This window comes from Bos taurus, chromosome 20 (assembly GCF_002263795.3).
Source record: "Bos taurus isolate L1 Dominette 01449 registration number 42190680 breed Hereford chromosome 20, ARS-UCD2.0, whole genome shotgun sequence".
Classification (NCBI taxonomy): Eukaryota; Metazoa; Chordata; class Mammalia; order Artiodactyla; family Bovidae; genus Bos; species Bos taurus.
This window is the reverse complement of record NC_037347.1, coordinates 18,387,034-18,405,610: the sequence shown is the minus strand read 5'-3', so window position 1 is coordinate 18,405,610 and position 18,577 is coordinate 18,387,034. Positions and strand designations below refer to the sequence as shown.

The window sequence follows — 18,577 nt, the reverse complement described above, 5'->3', positions numbered from 1 at the left end:
GTGGGCTCCTACTCTTAAAGAGCTGAACATGACTGAGAAAATTACACTTTCACTTTTCAACATTTACTGAATGTTAACATTTGCTGTAAGTAACAGACAATGTGTACTAAATGTTCTACATGTATTATTTCATGTAATATGCAAAACAATACTATGAGACAGGCAGCATTATTAAACAAAAAGAAAACACTTAGAAAGGTTAAGTATTTCAACCAAGGTCTCTTGGCTAGTAAACGACAGAATCAGAAACTAATCTAGGTTACAGTAATCAAAAAGTATAGTACTACACTGTTGTAAATTATTTTTCTTTCATTCCACTAAATGATGATCACAATCTACTGTAATACTAGTGAGCACTAGGTACTGTGGAATCATGTAAGCTGAACTAGAGGAGTTAAAGAGAAGTTGTGCCTGAGATGAATTTTGAAAGCTGAGAAGCAGCTAGCACAGAAGAGAGTATTCTAAAGCAAAGGCAGCAGTCTATGCAGCAGAATGGAAGGGTGAGAAAGCCTGGCATATTTAAGACCTCTAAGTAACTCAATAGAACTAAGGGCAGGGAAAAAATGGGGAAGTGACAAGATATGATGATATAAAGCTGGTGAGTCAGAAGAGCCAGCTTACGAAGGCCTTTTGGACAGTAGGCAAAAACATTATTTTAATGACCTGAAAGTGTACTGACGAAATACTGAAAGACTTTCATTGGGAGATGAGTTTGGGAAAAGTTAGAAGGACTTAGAGTAATTAAAGAGAGCAATCCTGAGGGTCCAGAGTAAGGCTGGAAGGGAAGACAACTATGAAAAAACGAAGAAATAATTAACAGGACCTGTAATTTGACTTAATTAGGAAGGTGGGATTTAGGAAGGGAAGAATAAAGGACAGACTCCCAGTTTCTAGACATTGGTAACTGGGTGAATGATAACATCAGTAACTAAAACAGTAAATACCAGAATAGCTATTTTAAAATTTTGTTGTTGTGACAAAAGCTATTTCTCTGTGAATTTTGACTGTGGGTACGTGTTCTGTACTCCAAGGCAATGGTCTCCTTGCAGAGTGCAGCCGGCACCTCAAGGAGTCTGTAAGATGATCCATATTGTGTGAGAGGAAAATGTGAGAATTTCTGTTTCTTTTTAACTAAAAAAAATAAGAAAATAAGCTTTAATAAAATATATAGATTCACAACACTAGGTGTATATAAATTACAAATAATTATATATATATCTGAAACATGTATTTACACATTTTTCTCAAAATAGTAAGGATACTACTCAGCAGGCAGCACCCTACAATGAAGATGGTTATCATTTATGATATGCCTATTACTCAGCAGGTTATGGTCCAACTCTTTACCTACTTCCATTCTGCCCTTACAATGACTGTTTGCTGCTGCTAAGTCGCTTCAGTCACGTCCGACTCTGTGTGACCCCACAGACGGCAGCCCACCAGGCTCCCCTGTCCCTGGGATTCTCCAGGCAAGAACACTGGAGTGGGTTGCCATTTCCTTCTCTAATGCATGAAGGTGAAAAGTGAAAGTGAAGTCGCTGAGTTGTGTCCAACTCTTAGCGACCCCATGGACACCAGGCTCCTCCATCCATGGGATTTTCCAGGCAAGAGTACTGGAGTAGGGTGCCATTGCCTTCTCCGACAATGACTGTTTAGGTACATAATAATCCAAAATCACTGCAGATGGTTGGTGATTGCAGCCATGAAATTTTGATGCTTACTCCTTGGAAGGAAAGTTATGATCAACCTAGACAGCATATTAAAAAGCAGAGACATTACTTTGCCAACAAAGGTCTGTTTAGTCAAGGCTATGGTTTTTCCAGTGGTCATGTATGGATGTGAGAGTTGGACTATAAAGAAAGCTGAGTGCTGGAGAACTGATGCTTTTGAACTGTGGTGTTGGAGAAGACTCTTGAGAGTCCCTTGGACTGCAAGGAGATTCAACCAGTCCATCCTAAAGGAAATCAGTCCTGGGTGTTCAGTGGAAGGACTGATGCTGAAGCTGAAACTCCAATACTTTGGCCACCTGATGCAAAGAGTTGACTCACTGGGAAAGACCCTGATGCTGGGAGGGATTGGGGGCAAGAGGAGAAGGGGATGACAGAGGATGAGATGACTGGATGGCATCACTGACTTGATGGACATGAGTTTGGATAAACTCCAGGAGTTGGTGATGGACAGGGAAGCCTGTCATGCTGCGATTCATGGGGTTGCAAAGAGTCGGACACGACTGAGCGACTATGGGAATGGGTATAATCAGCATTATGCTGACAGTGGAATCTAGAGTCACACTGTTGTTTTCTAGCTATTCAAACTCAGGCAAGTTACCTAATTTTATGTATTATTTTACTCATGTGTAAAATAGATACTATAATAAGAAGAACCTTCAGAGTGTTGATGTGGTCATTAAATAAGACCATATGTAGCCTGGCCTACACAGTAAAAGATAATTTTTATTAGCATAGTAACTAGGATATAAGTGCTTGATAAATATTAGCTGTTAGTATTATCACCAAATTAAAAACTTTTGGAAGCCTATTCTGAAAGTTACTAAAACAAGAGGTACATCTGGTAAGGACCATAACATAAAATTTTTAAAAAGTACTAAAAATTAATCACCACATAGGAATTCAGCATTTTCATGGAAAGGCTGTGGAGAAAAGGGGAGCCACACTGTTGGTGAGAATGTACACTGGTGCAGCCACAGTGGAAAACAGTATGGCTGTTCCTTAACAAACTGAAAACAGAGTTATCATATGATCCAGTAACCCCACTCCTAGACATGTATCTGGAAAAGAAGAAAATGCTAATTCAGAAAGATACACAGACCCCAATATTCACAGCTTAACTATTTATAGTAAGACACAGAAGCAAACTAAATGTCCACTGACAGATGAATGGATAAAGAACATGTGAGATATATACACACCCACACACACACTAGAGTATTACTCAGCCATTAAAAAAAAATGCCATTTGCAGCAACAAGGATGAACCTAGAGATTATCATACTAAGTGAAGTGAGTCAAAGATAAATATTATATGCTATCATTTACATGTGGGTTCTAAAAAATTATACAGATAAACTTATTTACAAAACAGAAACAGACCCACAGACACAGAAAACAAAGTCATGGTTACCAAAGAGACGGTGAGGCGGGGTGGGGTGGGGCAGAAATATTAGAGGTATGGGATTAATAGATATTACTGTTGTTGTTAATAGATTAATAGATACACACCACCATATATAGAATATATAAACAACAAGGATTTACTATATAGCACAGGGTACTATATACAATATCTTATAATAACCTATAAAGGAAAAGAATTAAAAAAATAGATATATACAGATATATACATATGTTTAAGTGAATCACTTTGCTGTACACCTGAAACTAACACAAAATTGAAATAAACTACACTTCAATTAAAAAAAAAGAATACAGTACTTTTAGAACACATCTACTTCAGTATTAAAAGTGGTATACATTTTGTTATTGTAACATTCATTTTGGATTTTGCTTACAAGTCAGATACAGTACAAAATTTGACTATTTAACTATATAGCTTTAATTTATATCAGTTGCTCTCAATCTTTTATTCTTCTTCAACATACTTGAGACATGGCACATTCCCATTATGCACAGTGGCTCAGTAGAGCAGTGATTCTCCACTGCTAATCACTCTAATCACTGCTTAGTGATTCTCCACTAAGTGAGGAGAGTGGAGTGGGGGTAAGGTGGAGTGGATTATGTGGAGTTGAGAATTATGTGGAATTTCACTAATGGAAAATATAAAATGAAAGCTATGATTCAGAGGCAAGAAACAAAGTTAAATCTACAGAAAAACACCAAGTGTATGTCACAGATCCATTTCTTTAATGTATATCCAAAAGGTTCAAAGTACTTAAAAAGGTCTTACCAGTGTATTTTCTCCATTGGAACTATTCCAGAGCCTCATTCGATTATCTGTGCCAACAGTGAGTAGATGAAGACCATCACTTGTAAAACATAAGCCGTTAACCTTTCCATTATGAGCAGTGTTTGCTGCAATGAAAAACACAATTCAGATTATCTCTTCTTATAAATTCAACACAGGTAATGCTTGATGACATAGTTATTAAATATATTAAACACATTAAGGACATAATGTCCTTTAAACACAGTAAAGGACAACTATCTGAACTACTTAAAATACGTAAGTTGATTATATTTAAAATTATTTAAATATATACATATGTTTAAGTGAATCACTTTGCTGTACACTTGAAATTAACACAAAATTGAAATAAACTACATTTCAATTTAAAAAAAGAATCCTTTCGATTATTTGAATATAATAAGCTATACAATTAGAACCATAATTATAGAGGAAAACAGGAAAACCAAATGGAAAAAATGTTGCCAAATAAAATTTTTCTTCAGGAAGTAAGCTATGCTATTCAGTTCAGTTCAGTCGCTCAGTCGTGTCCGATTCTTTGCGACCTCATGAATTGCAGCACGCCAGGCCTCCGTGTCCATCACCAACTCCCGGAGTTCACTCAAACTCACTTCCATTGAGTCGGTGATGCCATCCAGACATCTCATTCTCTGTCGTCCCCTTTTTCTCCTGCCCCCAATCCCTCCCAGCATCAGATGAGTCAACTCTTAATTAAATACAGAAACAGTAAAAATTTTAATTAAATACCTTTTAAACTTCTCATATATTAATACTCTATTTTCAATCTAAAAATCACTTCATGGACTACTACTAAGTCGCTTCAGTCGTGTCCGACTCTGTGCGACCCCACAGAGCCCACCAGGCTCCCCCGTCCCTGGGATTCTCCAGGCGAGAACACTGGAGTGGGTTGCCATTTCCTTCTCCAATGCATGAAAGTGAAAAGTGAAGGTGAAGTCGTTCAGTTGTGTCCGACTCTTAGCGACCCCATGGACTGCAGCCTACGAGGCTCCTCTCTGTCCATGGGATTTTCCAGGCAAGAGTACTGGAGTGGATTGCCACTGCCTTCTCCATCATGGACTATTAAAAATCAATAATACCAATATTTCCTTCTTAAAGATAACTGTTCCAGTCTCAATCAAAAGTGATATTACTTTCAAAATGAACAGGTTTAAGAAACCATAATCTTCAATAGTCTAATTAACTTAATTTAAAAGATTATTAAAACAAACATAGGTTTTAAATAGTTCATCTGAATGTATTTCTGGTCCAAATTTAATTCTAAATCAGAATTTTAATCTACATAGAAATTACACTCTATTGTAAAAATGCAATTGAATTACTTTGTCTCCTAGATTGCAGTGGACTCAAATTTCATACAACCGCAAATTTTATTGTGACAAACTTGCCATAAAATGTTACCATTCCTTTATTATAACTTCCTAAATGGTACTGAATTTGCATTATTAGTTGGCCTCATGTGAGCAAAAAAAAAGTTTCTACCAATACATTAAAAAATTCAGGAACAGAAGGAATGACATACTTGTATTTTGAAGAAAGACAACCATAATTAGTTGATGTAAATTTAGAAATTGATTCATTGTGAATGCCTTTTAAAAAAAATATAAAATCTATAGTTTGTCAACATCTATTTATTATCTGGTTTCAATTCAAATTTTTCAATATAAAAATATTGCCAATGTCATATTCGTATATTAATGCAGTTTTCATTACCTGATTCAGCTGCTTGCGACTTTTTCCCATTATGCTGATCAAGAGTTATCAAACATCCTGATGCTCTCCTCACATCCCATAATTTTGCTCTACTGTCAGCACTGAGAGGAAATAAATGTTACATTGACATATAGCTAGGATAAGGACTCTACTCCTCACCCACGTTTCTTGTATTACTGGCATACACAATCTCAGTATATTAGCACAAATGCATTTGTATATTTGGGTGGCTATACTTTTGCCTTTCCAGCAAATATCCAATAGTCAACAAAAGCACAAAGAAGTGAAAAAAAAAGAAGAAAAAGTAACCTTTTTTAAATCACAAGGGATTCTGTTGCTCTTTCTGTTGTTTTAATGACATGAGCATCCTTCTCTCCAAAGACAAGACAGGCTAAGAGCTTTTTTCTTGGTAAGCCTGCTGCTAAATCCCCATATCCTTTCTACTGTTTGTTTTTCAAATGTTTACAGAATCATGGAGTGAACTAATTTCCCTTTGCTTAAATTTGGTAGGAATGGTTTTTCTTTTTATATGAAAAAAAACTGAAAATAAGGTGAATAATAAGGACAATATATTTTTATTTGATTTCCTGTACTCAAATCAATCTTTGCCAAAACAAAGGAAATACATTTTATGTCTCCTAGAATTAGAGGGTTATTTGCATTTTACTTCAAGTGAAAATAAAAAGGTAAAACCATGATCATAAATCAATTTCAGCTTCTAAACTACTCCAAAGGAAAACATAAATCAGTTCAAGTATGCTATCATATCCTCACAAAGCCCTTAATAATATTTTAACCCATTGGGTTTATCTAGGCCATTTTAATCAAAAAGAGCATTACACTGCATTTTATAAGCCTATTTCTCATTTAAAAATCTTTTAAAATGTATATATACAGGATTTATCTCTTTCTATAATTTTGATTCTTTTCACAGATCACAAGAAAACCTAGCCAACTGGAATGGCTGACAAAAAGTTAGTGTTTCCCATTCTCAATTTGTTTTTTTTTCTTTTCAATAGGAGAATAGGTCTGCAATGGTATGAGTCTGAAGACGTAAGTCTCTTCTGAAACATTAGATTTGGACATATCTGACTCCTAACATTGACTACCAGGTCCATTCCGGAACTGATTCGAATTCCTAGGGTACTCTGAGAATTGAAAGCCTCTAAATTTCCCTCTTGATTTGAGGAAACCAAATTAGAAAAGAACAATGTAAATCCACTCTAGCATGGAACACAACCAACACCTAGCTCCTCACCTTCACAACTCTTTAGCAACCTCTTGTGGCTACACTGGGGCTTCCTTGGTGGCTCAGACGGTAAATAAACTGCCTGCAATGCAGATCAGGGTTCTATCCCTGGGTCGGGAAGATCCCCTGGAGAAGGGAATGGCATCCCACTCCAGTAATCTTCCCTGGAGAATTTAATTCCATAGTTAGATAGAGGATTCCATGGCTACAGTCCATGGGATCGCAAAGTGAGACATGACTGAGGGACTAACACTTTCACTTTCACTTTGTGGGTACATACTAGACTTTATTCTACTTCAGACATTACAAACTTCAATGTCACAATCTGCAAACTATTAACACAAGTTTCTCTGGGGACTAAACTGTGATAGAGAAGGAGGGCTGGCAGCTTTAAAAAAATACAGATATATTTCTTTATAAACCTAAAAAAGTAGCTTTTCTAATAATTCTTCTACAAAAAGTTATATTAAAATGTCTATATCAAAATTTGATTACTACTTCCTATCTCTTCAAGTTTCAAAATTTTCTGTTTGACACTCATGTGTCTATCTCATCAGGTCATTGATCCCTCCTATAAGCCTTCTAGTGATTTTATTTTGTTCCTTATACCCATGACTTCAACAATTTTGAGACAATTGTTAAGTCTGTGTCATTCACTGTTTTAATTTCTGTGTCATAGCACAGCTGTGAGCTACACCTTCAACAGAGCATACAATACTGACCAGCAATCCTGTGTGCCCCTAATCAGCTCCCGCTTCCATTCATTAAAACTGCTATTTCAAACCTTTACTACCTTCTCTGAAAACTGCATCCATGTATTTTCAATAGATGACATCAAGTTCTAAAATACCGGAAACTGGGTTTGCATTTCTTGAACTCTGCCAAAGTCACATATTTAGTTGTATTGACACTTACTATTTCCTCCTTCCATGTAGTCATGGTGCCCTTCATGTGCCAGATCAAGTGTCCCCCTTCTAATGGGACCCTTGATATTATCTTTGCCTGTCTATTCAAGGTCCTGATATACCAATTATTCTCTCCATTTCTTATCTTCACTAATTTCTCTCCACCAATACTCTTCCCTCAACATTCAAATATACAAGACTCTTCCTTCCAGCAAACAAAACTCCCAAACCCCATGATCCTCAAAAGTTAAGTGCTCTTGTTCTTTCTTCCCATACTGAATCTCTCAGAGATGTACCTCTGTTAAAGCAGTTTTCAGGATGTCCTGCAGTCACTGATTTTTCTGACTATACTCCCTCACTAGACGATCACCATCTTGGAGGGACTCTGCCTATGTTACCTCTGTGTCCCTGGTACAATGCTTGGCACGTGACTGCTGCTGCTGCTGCTGCAGTCGTGTCCGACTCTGTGCGACCCCATAGACGGCAGCCCACCAGGCTCTGCCGTCCCTGGCATTCTCCAGGCAAGAACACTGGAGTGGGTTGCCATTTCCTTCTCCAATGCATGAAAGTGAAAAGTGAAAGTGAAGTCGCGCACTCGTGTCCGACTCTTCGAGACCCCATGGACTGCAGCCTACCAGGTTCCTCCATCCATGGGATTTTCCAGGCAAGAGTACTGGAGTGGGGTGCCATTGCCTTCTCCGTGCCACATGACAGGAATCATTAATTGTCAGTAAATTGAATCAATGAATGTGGATGGAAGTGATGAATCAGATTTAAAATAATTTTGGGTTAAAGAAAGTGAATTAAAATGCTACTGATTTTAAATTAACAGAGTGCTACACTTTTGTATGCAAAAATGACACAACACAGTGTTTCATAGGTAGTGTTAGGAGTTTTGCCTTGCTACATAGATTTGGTTGTTACCTGTTTTTAAAAGTGAGTATCTTCAAGTTGGATAGTCAGGATTAGGATTATGATGAACAGAAAGATTTTTTTTGGTAATATGAATTAAAATCTTTAACTCAATTATTTTTCAGGACTTACTTAATAGCTTAATATGTACCTAACATAAAACAATCTTTTCAAAATGCTTATCCTTAATTATTAATCTCAAACCCAAATAGTTTGCATTTTACCTTGCAGTTGCCAAGATATATTCATAACGTGGTGACCAGGAAACTGCCAATATTTCTTGTCTGTGACCTGCAAAACAACTGTATATAATGACTTGCATTTTGAAATATGCCTTTTGAAATATCAAAAGATATAGTCTAACTAACTTTGCCTGATTATGAAGAAAACACAGACTAAATTTTAAAAGTAAACTGATATAATCATTTTTTCACATTTATAATAATCTATATTTAAATACTAATGTGAAGTCTATGGGACATTCCTTACATATGATATTTTATTATAAAAGGCTTGGATTTGGTTTGGAAAGAACAGCCAGAGCAAGTGAGTCTGTCTTTTTAAATATAGCTGCTAGCCTAGTAGGTCAGTCCATCAATAAATGACAGAGCTCAAGCTTACTTATGTATCTCTACAACAAAATCCCTGCAACAGGCCATACAAGACCAACATTTTAAAGACTAAAAATGTTTCCCAACTTTTTTCAGAAAGTTGTAGCAGAAAAAATTATTTTAATTCATGATTATAAAAAGCATTTATATAAAAATTTTTGTCTAGAGCACAAGTGATAAGTACATAGGACAAGTGAATTCAGCATTTTAAGTCATTTCTACCTAACTATTCAAATTATATATTTTCATCAACTTAGTGTATTTCATAGAGATTCATAATATAAAACAGATGTTATCCATCTCATCAAGTTTTCCTAATATATTTACTATGTGTTTCTCAGAGATGAATACAGACAGAATTTCTGAATTACATCCTATTTTTTTCACTGTTTAGAATTAGACAATTTAATACTGATAAAAAAAAGTAGCAAAAATAATTTAAGCTGGTAAACCTTTACCAAATTTTATTTCAATATTTTTTCTAAAATATTTTTATTGAGAAAAGAAGTACCTAAATATTAAGAACATCTACTCAGTCAGAACAATATTAAATAATGTTCATAGAGACAGCTGTACCGATATAAGTTTCATAAGTAGTTCATTTTTTTCAATGTAGAAATAACACAAAGTTTTGGGTTTGACTTTCTGTATCCTTTAACCTTCCCCTGCAGCCATTGTTCATATAAATGTCTCCTTAATAGTTTAATTTTATAAGAATAATGCACAGAAGGATCTTTATTTCCCTGTTGACTTCTAACAACTAGCACAAAATACATCAGTCATGTCATTTACAAAGACTGCATTGTTAGTAATGTTTCATTTTATTGAATGGTTTACTCAAAGTAGTTGTTGTTTCAAATAAAATACCCTGTAGAATGTGGGAACAGGATCCAGACTTCAAGTCACAAAGTTGTACTTTGGGTCCTCTAGTACCAACTGTAAAAACAAAAACAGAAATGGTTTAAGATAATTTAATTACAAATGATCACCAAAAGGAAATAAGAAACTACCACTATGAATCACGACATTTTCACTTGTAGAAATATAAAAATGTATGTTAATATATACTTTAGTTTTTTATGTTTATAACTAGAAAATTATTTTAGTTGTAGTCCTATGTCAGTACTAAGATTACTGTATTATTCTCTATTACTCTATTATTATTTTTCAATATTTAACATTGAAATAATTATAGATTCACAGGAAGCTGCAAAGATAGTGCAAAGAGGCCCTATGTACCCTTCACCCAGGGTGTCCTAATGGTTATATGTTAGGTAACTATAGCACAGTATCAAAACCAGGAAATGTGTACTGGTACAATGTGTGTATAATTCTACGTTATTTTATCACTTAAATCATTTTATTTTAAGAGCTTAGCTGTTCCATGTTAATAATATACTTCTAAATCACTAGTAACAGATTCACAGAAACTCTGGACACAGACTGAGTGAGCCTCAAAGACAAGTTAGTGCCCAAACTCTACAGATGAAGCAGCTGACTGATGTCCAGAGGTGAGGAGATTTATGCAGTGCCACAGAAGTAATATCACAGGGACCTGATGCCTGATACCAGAAAAATATTTTTTCATCTTCATACATGAAAATTTTTGTTTTATGTGCTTTCATAGAAATAGATGTTTAATTTGAATCACACATTCTCAGAGAGAAGGAAATCATTTCTTTGTTTTACTGTGTTGAATGGAAGGCTGCCAAATTTTGTTTACATAGGTGGCTCAGAGGTTAAAGTGACTGCCTGGAATGCGGGAGACCCGGGTTCAATCCCTGGGTCGGGAAGATCCCCTGGAAAAGGAAATGGCAACCCACTCCAGTACTCTTGCCTGGAGAATCCCATGGAGGGAGGAGCCTGGTAGGCTACAGTCCATGGGGTCACAAAGAGCTGGACACGACTGAAACGAACGACTTCACTTAGCACTCACTTAGAAACTTTGAACTTTGGTGGTTTAAAAAAGTTCTTTAAAGTGAAAATCGCTCAGTCATGTCCAACTCTTTGCAACCCCACAGACTATACAGTCCATGGAATTCTCCAGGGAAGAATACTGGAGTGGGTAGCCTTTCCCTTCTCCAGGGAATCTTCCAAACCCAGGTCTCCCGCATTGCAGGTGGGTTCTTTATCAGCTGAGCTACCAGGGGAAAAAAAAGTAATTCTTAAGGGAACAGAAATGTGCTTGCTTTCTTTCTTAAAAACACCCCACAAATGATACTGGTTTTCTTAATTTTATTTGTACTTAATGTATTTACTTTTCGGCTGTGCTGGGTCTTTGATGCTGTGTGGCCTTTTCCTCTACTCTCTAGATGCAGTGTGCAAGCTTTTCTTGCAGTGGCTTCTCTTGTTGCAGAGCACTGGGTCTAGTGCACAGGCTTCAGTGTGGGAGCTCAGCAGCTGCAGTTCCCGGGCTCTAGAGCACAGGCTCAACAGTTACGGCACGTGTGCTTAGTTGCTCTGTGGCATGTGGGATCCTCCTGGACTAGGGATTGAACCCATGCCTCCTGTGCTGGCAGGCAGATTCTATACCACTGAGCCACCAGGAAGTCCCAGAAATGTGCTTTCTTAGTTTTCAAATCCTAGCCACTCTGAAATCTAGCATGGTGCCTGTCTTGTACAATATCAGTTAAACAGAATGAATATAAATAGTAAATATATATTTAAGTTTTTTTTTTTAAAGAATTGTTATCTTCATCTGGGTTAAAATGTTTATATCAAAACTAACTAGATATTAAAAGGGAAAAAGTTTTCAGTATGTTAAAAAAACAAAAGAACACAAATACAAACCTGCTACCAAACAGTGCTTGGTGGCAACCGGAGACATATGATGACTATAAACTGTTTCTTCAAAATTAAATACATCAGCAATCTGATAATCAAAAGACATTTAAAATAAGTGTTATCACAAAGGCAGCAAATTTTCTATTTACCTATTGTCACACTGTTAGTAATTTTTAAATTGTTAGCAATTTATTTTTCTCTAATAAATTCCAGAGATTAAGACAAGATAACCTCCTGGTTCACCATCTTCCTTTCTGCTCCATTCTGGAGAACTTCAGCACCTACAGAAACGATCTAGTCAGTATTCTGCCCCTCAGTTCCATATAATCGCACCTACCACACCCGGGACACTCTCACCACCAAAAACTGCTCCTCCTTTGAAATCACATATTTCAGTTACATATGACCAGAATTTTATTTCAGCTCCCCCAACCACCTCTAAGACACCTAAGCAAAGCCCAGCGGCCCTATCAGTTCCTCCTGTCTTCACTTTTCCTCCTTCAGCTTGGATTCCAAGGTTGAATGCTTCAGCTCCAGGATCTTCAACTCCTTTGGCCATCATCATCTCACCTGTCAAGGCCTCAACCCTGGATGACTCCAAATGTCTGCCTTCTGTGCACCTTATTCAGGTTTAACTGCACCAGAGGTCAACAAACTTTTTTAGTAAACAGTCAGATTGTAAATATTTTAGGCTTTGAAGACCAACTACTCATTTCTGTCACTGCAGTGTCAAAAGTGGCCATAGACAACAAATGAGCATGTCTGTGTTACAATAACACTTTGTTTACAAAAAAGAGTCCATGAAGAAGCCTTGGCCGAGAGCCTAGACTTGGCCTATTGGCTACAGTTAGCTGACCTCTGCCTCATGAAGGTGAAGAAAACCTTATAATAGGGCAGACTGCGTGCATGCTCAGTCACTGCAGTTGTGTCTGACTCTTGGTGATCCCGTGGACTATAGTCCGCTAGGCTCCTCTGTCCATGGGATTTTCTAGGCAAGAACACTGGAGTGGGTCGCCACCTTCTTCTCTGGGGGATCTTCCTAACCCCCAGAGAGAAAGAAACCACGTCTCTTCATGAATCATCAGGAAAATGCAAATCAAAACCACAATGAGATACCACCTCACATCTGTTATAATACCTATTATCAAAAAGAGGATAACAAGTGTTGACAAGGATATGTAGAAAAGGAAACCTCTGATTATTAGAGGGAATGTAAATTAGTGTAGCCATTATAGAAAACAATATGAAGGTTACTCAAAATTAGAACCATATGATCCAGTAATCCCACTTGTGGGTATATATCCAAAGGAAATGAAATCACTGTCTCAAAAGAGATAGCTGCATCCTCATGTTTTTAACAGCACTGTTTATAATAGCCAAATCATGGAAACCAACCTAAGTGCCCATCAACGCAGGAAGGGATAAAGAAGACCTGATATGTATATACACACACCCACCCACACATATATGATGGAATATTATTCAGCCATGGGAAAGAATGAACGTCTGCCATTTGTGACAATATAGACGGACATTAAGGGCATTAAATACTAAGTGAAGTAAGTCAAACAGAGAGGAATAAATACTGTATATCACTCACAAGCAGAATTTTAAAATGCCAAACTGATAGAAACAGTGAACAAAATGGTGATTATTGGAGCTGGTGAATGGTGGGAGAAATAGAAAGATGTCAGCCAAAGAGTATAAACTTCCAGTTTTAACATGAACAAGGGAAGGGAGAAGTTTCATAGGGAAGGAAACTTGAGGTAGGGAATACAACATATAAGATGTGTTCAGAAGGCAAAAGGAGATCAGTTTAGTGGCAGTACATTATCTATGTTGAAAAGAGGTAGAAGCTAAGATTGGGAAAGTAGGAAGTGAGGCTACAGAGAACTTAGAATGCCAGGCTGAATTTAGACAATGGAATCACTCACCAAAGGTGGTTTGGGTTCAGACAGGATGAAACTGCTTTATTCTAATTAATTCTGGGGTAGAACTTACTGTGGAACTGTGAGAAGAAAAATAATAAAAAGAAATCATTTAGGAGTTTATAGTAGTAGTCCAGATGGACAGTGACGGTGAGGGAAATAGAAAAGAGAAATCTGAGAGTCTGAAGGAAGACCAGCTAAGATTTGAGGACTAAATGGATATGAGGAGCCATCACGTTCACTTCAATTTAGAATATGTTTAGTTTGAGATGACGACACTACATTTAAGTAAGAGAGGTTCTGTATACAAGTAGAGACATACGGAACTAGAGCTCAGGAAAAAAATTAGCTGTGAAAGAAAAATAAAATTTGATCAAAAAGCATAAAAGCTATTATCTACTCTATCTTCCCAGGTGGCGCTATTGGTAAAGAACCTGCTTGCCATTGCAGAAGACATGAGATAAGATCCTCTGGAGGAGGACATGGCAACCTGCTCCAGGATTCCTGCCTGGAGAATCCCATGGACAGAGGAGCCTGGAGGGCTATAGTCCATAGGATCGCACAGAGTCAACATGACTGAAGCAACTTAGCATGCAAGCATGCACTGTCTACCTTACTCAGCTATAATATTAATAACTTTCTTTTTCCTTATTTTTTTAGGTCGATAGGAGATAAATCCAATATTCCTCCCTACACCATTATGCCATAGAAGTTTTTGAGTAATAAAGTATATAACAGCTAATGGTGTTTGAGTTCTTACTATATGCTAGGTGCCATTTCCAGGTACTTTACACATGTCAACCTATTTAATCCTCATAGCCATTCTATAGGGTACGATCATTACTCCCTTTACAGATGAACACAGAGAAACTCAGATACTTGATCAATCAATATCACATAGCTAGTTAGCAGCAAGGCTTCCCAGGTGGCTCAGTAATAAACAATTTGGCTGCCAAGCAGGAGATTCAGCTTCAATCCCTGGTTGGGAGCCTGGTGGGCTACAGTCCATGGGGTTGCAAAGAGTTGGACATGACTCAGCAACTAACCAGCAGCAGTCAGCAGCAGAGGCAAGATAGGAACTCAAGCAGTATTGCTCTCCTCAATCACTATATTGCTTTCATATCTAACATATATGACATCTTAGCAAATAATCACACTGTTTAGGACTAAATTCTCCTTCACTGTACAGAACAACTCAGAAAAGCTTTAAAATACTTACTTGTAATGTATTTGTATCCCATACTTTCAGAGTCTTATCAAATGAACTTGATGTGAACATGCCAGTGTCATGAGGATACCACTGTACGGTCTCCACACTGTATTTGTGAACATCAGGGTGGCTTCTACAAAACAGCAATCAAAATTTAGAGATAACTGATTTACTTGAGTTTCAAAATGGATACCATATTAACAAGCTGTAGTTTTAGGAAGAACGATACAAACCTAGATGACTCGCCACGTCCTGTCTAGAGAAAGAATAGGCATCTCTAGTTTTAGGTGCCCACAGTGTGATGTGGAGGCCCACTTCCTACTAAGGCTCATAAAATGAGACCTCCTATTTCTGTATGAGAGCTTGGACGGATCAGCCAACTATGCTGGACTGATTCATGGAAGAAACTGATTTCTCCTTACTGGAAGAGATACCTACTTTGGTTTTGGATTTGCTTTTCTCATCATTTTATAAGCACTATCATTTAGAATTGTTGCCTCCCATACCTCTATAGTGTCCCACACAGTATGGCTTCTGATTAAGAACCTCACTTCTACAGCAAAAGAATGTGACAGGTAGATGACCATGGGGTTCACTACTCTTAGGTAGCCCATAGCCGACAGACGCATGATCTGTTAAGACTCAGTTACGACATCAGTTGCAGTACACCACCTGTGAGGATGTATGCTATCCTGAAGGACGCCGTATATGCTCTGAACTAGTCATCAACACAGCATGTGTCCTCTATTGAAACTTAATTCAAAGACACTGGATGTTTAGAAATACTTATGATAGTGGAGGGACATTTGAATACCAACTGGATACTTAATATCATTAATTATTGTATATGTGAGACAGTGGTAGTGGTGTTATGCTTATAAAACATTTTTTATTTTTTAGAGATAAAATTATGAATGAAATTATATCTTTCTGAGATTTGCTTCAAAATAATCTTCAGAGTAGGTGGGTGGGTGGGGTAAAGATGAAATAAGATTGGTTATGACTGATAGCTGCTGAAGATGGGTGATGGGTACGTAGTTCATTAGACTACTCTCTATTTTCATATATATTAAATATCCATAATAATATAAAAGTAAACAGAAGACTATTGCAACCCAAAACAGACAGGCCCATCATGAGTTCTGATTCTTTAAGCTGAAAGTTTAGATTACAATACAGGATAAAGGGCCTCAAATACATGTGTTGCTACTTGAAGAAATAAGAATATGAAGAAGAAAAGCTTTATGTGCCATTTCTGGCCTTGAGACAACTGCAAAAGACAACTGCAGTACCTATCCATATTTTCTTACTTTCTATGTCATGTAAATATTTTAACTAATTTCCCCTTTCTTTCCTCTCTCTTACCTCGATTATTTTATATAGATTATGTACAAACTGAGCCTACAAATTGCATAATCCTAATATAAGAACACATGAAACTAGAGGAAAAATAGAGATTATCTTGAACTGGATGTGGTAACTAAATACACTTGGAATCAGCTTTTTGGGGAAGGGAATAATTACATTTTTGTAATTAGTTTTTGTAAAAATCTATATCAAGTAATAGATATTTGCATTAGGTTAGGATGAAACTTACTTTTTTAAAGGAAGGGTAGTACGGGAAGAAAGGTATATACTGATATTGGACAGACAAATGGGTAGATTGTAGTGGATGTGTGCTCTTTTCTTGACTGAACATTCAAACTCTACCTTTTGGGGGAAAATTCCCTTTATTGAAAGGCAGGGCCTTGCCTCTTGTTACAGAGAGCAAGAGACTCCAAGTATGGTTCAGCAGTAAAGAATCTACCTGCAATGCAGGAGATGTGGGTTCGATCCCTGGGTAGGGAAGATTCCCTGGAGAAGGAAATGGCAACTCACTCTAGTATTCTTGTCTGGAGAATCCCATGAACAGAGAAGTCTGGTGGGCTAGTCCATGGGGTCGCAAAAGAGTCAAGACATGACTGAGCGACTAAAACAACAACAAATAACAGAAAACAAAGAGACTCCATATATTCTCTTTCTCTTGCTCTGGGCAGTGAGGGCACGAGCGTGTCCTGGGCTTAATCAATCCTGCCTGGGACTCCAAAACTCCAGCTAGTAATGCAAACCAGGGATATATTAGCAATTATTCATAGTTGTGGAGTCAAGAGTCTGTGTTGGTGATATGCAGCAGATCCCAAACTCAGTTGTTCGTGTGGTATGACCTTGACTGTGTTCTCTTATTCTGGTTTCTCTTATTTTCTGCTTTCTACATGTTTCTTCTACCTTCCTGCCATTATGTGAGATATGAAATATCTTTCCAGTAAATTTCTGCTGAAGATAAAGAGAACTGGTCTCTATTTGTTCCTAAGAATCTACACAGAGATTATCTAATTTCAAATAAATCCTTAATGTAGTGATCACAAATAAAAGTTCATTTATATTTTATATTTTAAAAGAGTACAAAATATTATATCAATCTCCTACTATGTGTGATATATCATTCTCCTTAACATTTAACAAAAATTTGAGTTAATGAATCTTTTTGGTGCTCAAGAATAAACATATTAAATAAAGCGAAAGTAACTATTAGGAAACAGTGTAAGCCACATTAATTTAGTATCAATTTTTATTGAAATTATTTTTTAAAGTCATATAAAGTCTTCCGATGTAAAATGCTACTTTAACTCATTTTGTAAGGATGCTTACTATATGACCATTTACATTCAAAGTGATGGTTTTGAAGATAAGACTTTGAATCTAAGAAGAAAGTCATAAGTAAGATTGATGTCCTAAGCATTTACTTGACCTCACATAACAGAAAAGCAAATCACAGCCACTAATGGAATAATATTATATAGCATGTGGTATATATGAAGATACTATTTTACCATATAACAAATTAAACAATGTCAAAGTAATAGCTAAGATAAAATAAGACAAAGATGAATTAAACTAATTAATGGCTGCCTTACACTTTAGAATTTAGATCTTTTGTTGTTGTTGTCTGTTTGGTGGGAGTGGAGAGAGTATAAAATGGTATGAGACTCTTAGAACCAAGTTCCAGAGTACTTGAGGTGGTATCTTGTTTTGTACTAAGTCTATCTATAATTATACTGCTTCCCATTTATAGCGGCTTTACAATTTCAATATGCTTTTTGAAGATAATATTTCATTTAAGTCTCATAAAAAAACTTACAAGAATAATAGGCCAAGTATAATTATCTCTAAGGCAGAATAGTTTTGTCACAGGCTCAGAGAAATAGTTTCCTTAAATCTGTATTTCCAAAGTGAAGTGTCAGAGCCAAGAAATAATCATAATTCTC

At 36.6% G+C, this 18,577-nt stretch overlaps 1 protein-coding gene across 4 annotated transcripts in view; it reads right to left on the bottom strand.

Moving 5' to 3' along the window:
* The window catches only part of ERCC8 (ERCC excision repair 8, CSA ubiquitin ligase complex subunit), a 50,987-nt gene that overhangs the window by 16,495 nt on the left and 15,915 nt on the right, over positions 1 to 18,577 (bottom strand). For 3 of the 4 annotated variants that reach the window (XM_024981281.2, XM_005221495.5, NM_001110181.1), the window contains 6 exons: positions 15,282 to 15,405; positions 12,141 to 12,222; positions 10,218 to 10,286; positions 8,964 to 9,030; positions 5,674 to 5,774; positions 3,925 to 4,049 (listed from right to left, as the gene is read on the bottom strand). In XM_024981281.2, coding sequence (XP_024837049.1) covers positions 3,925 to 4,049; positions 5,674 to 5,774; positions 8,964 to 9,030; positions 10,218 to 10,286; positions 12,141 to 12,222; positions 15,282 to 15,405 — 568 coding nt within the window. Of the gene's footprint in view, positions 1 to 3,924; positions 4,050 to 5,673; positions 5,775 to 8,963; positions 9,031 to 10,217; positions 10,287 to 12,140; positions 12,223 to 14,068; positions 14,143 to 15,281; positions 15,406 to 18,577 lie in introns of those variants that run through there. The other variant, XM_059878719.1, reaches the window with a different exon arrangement.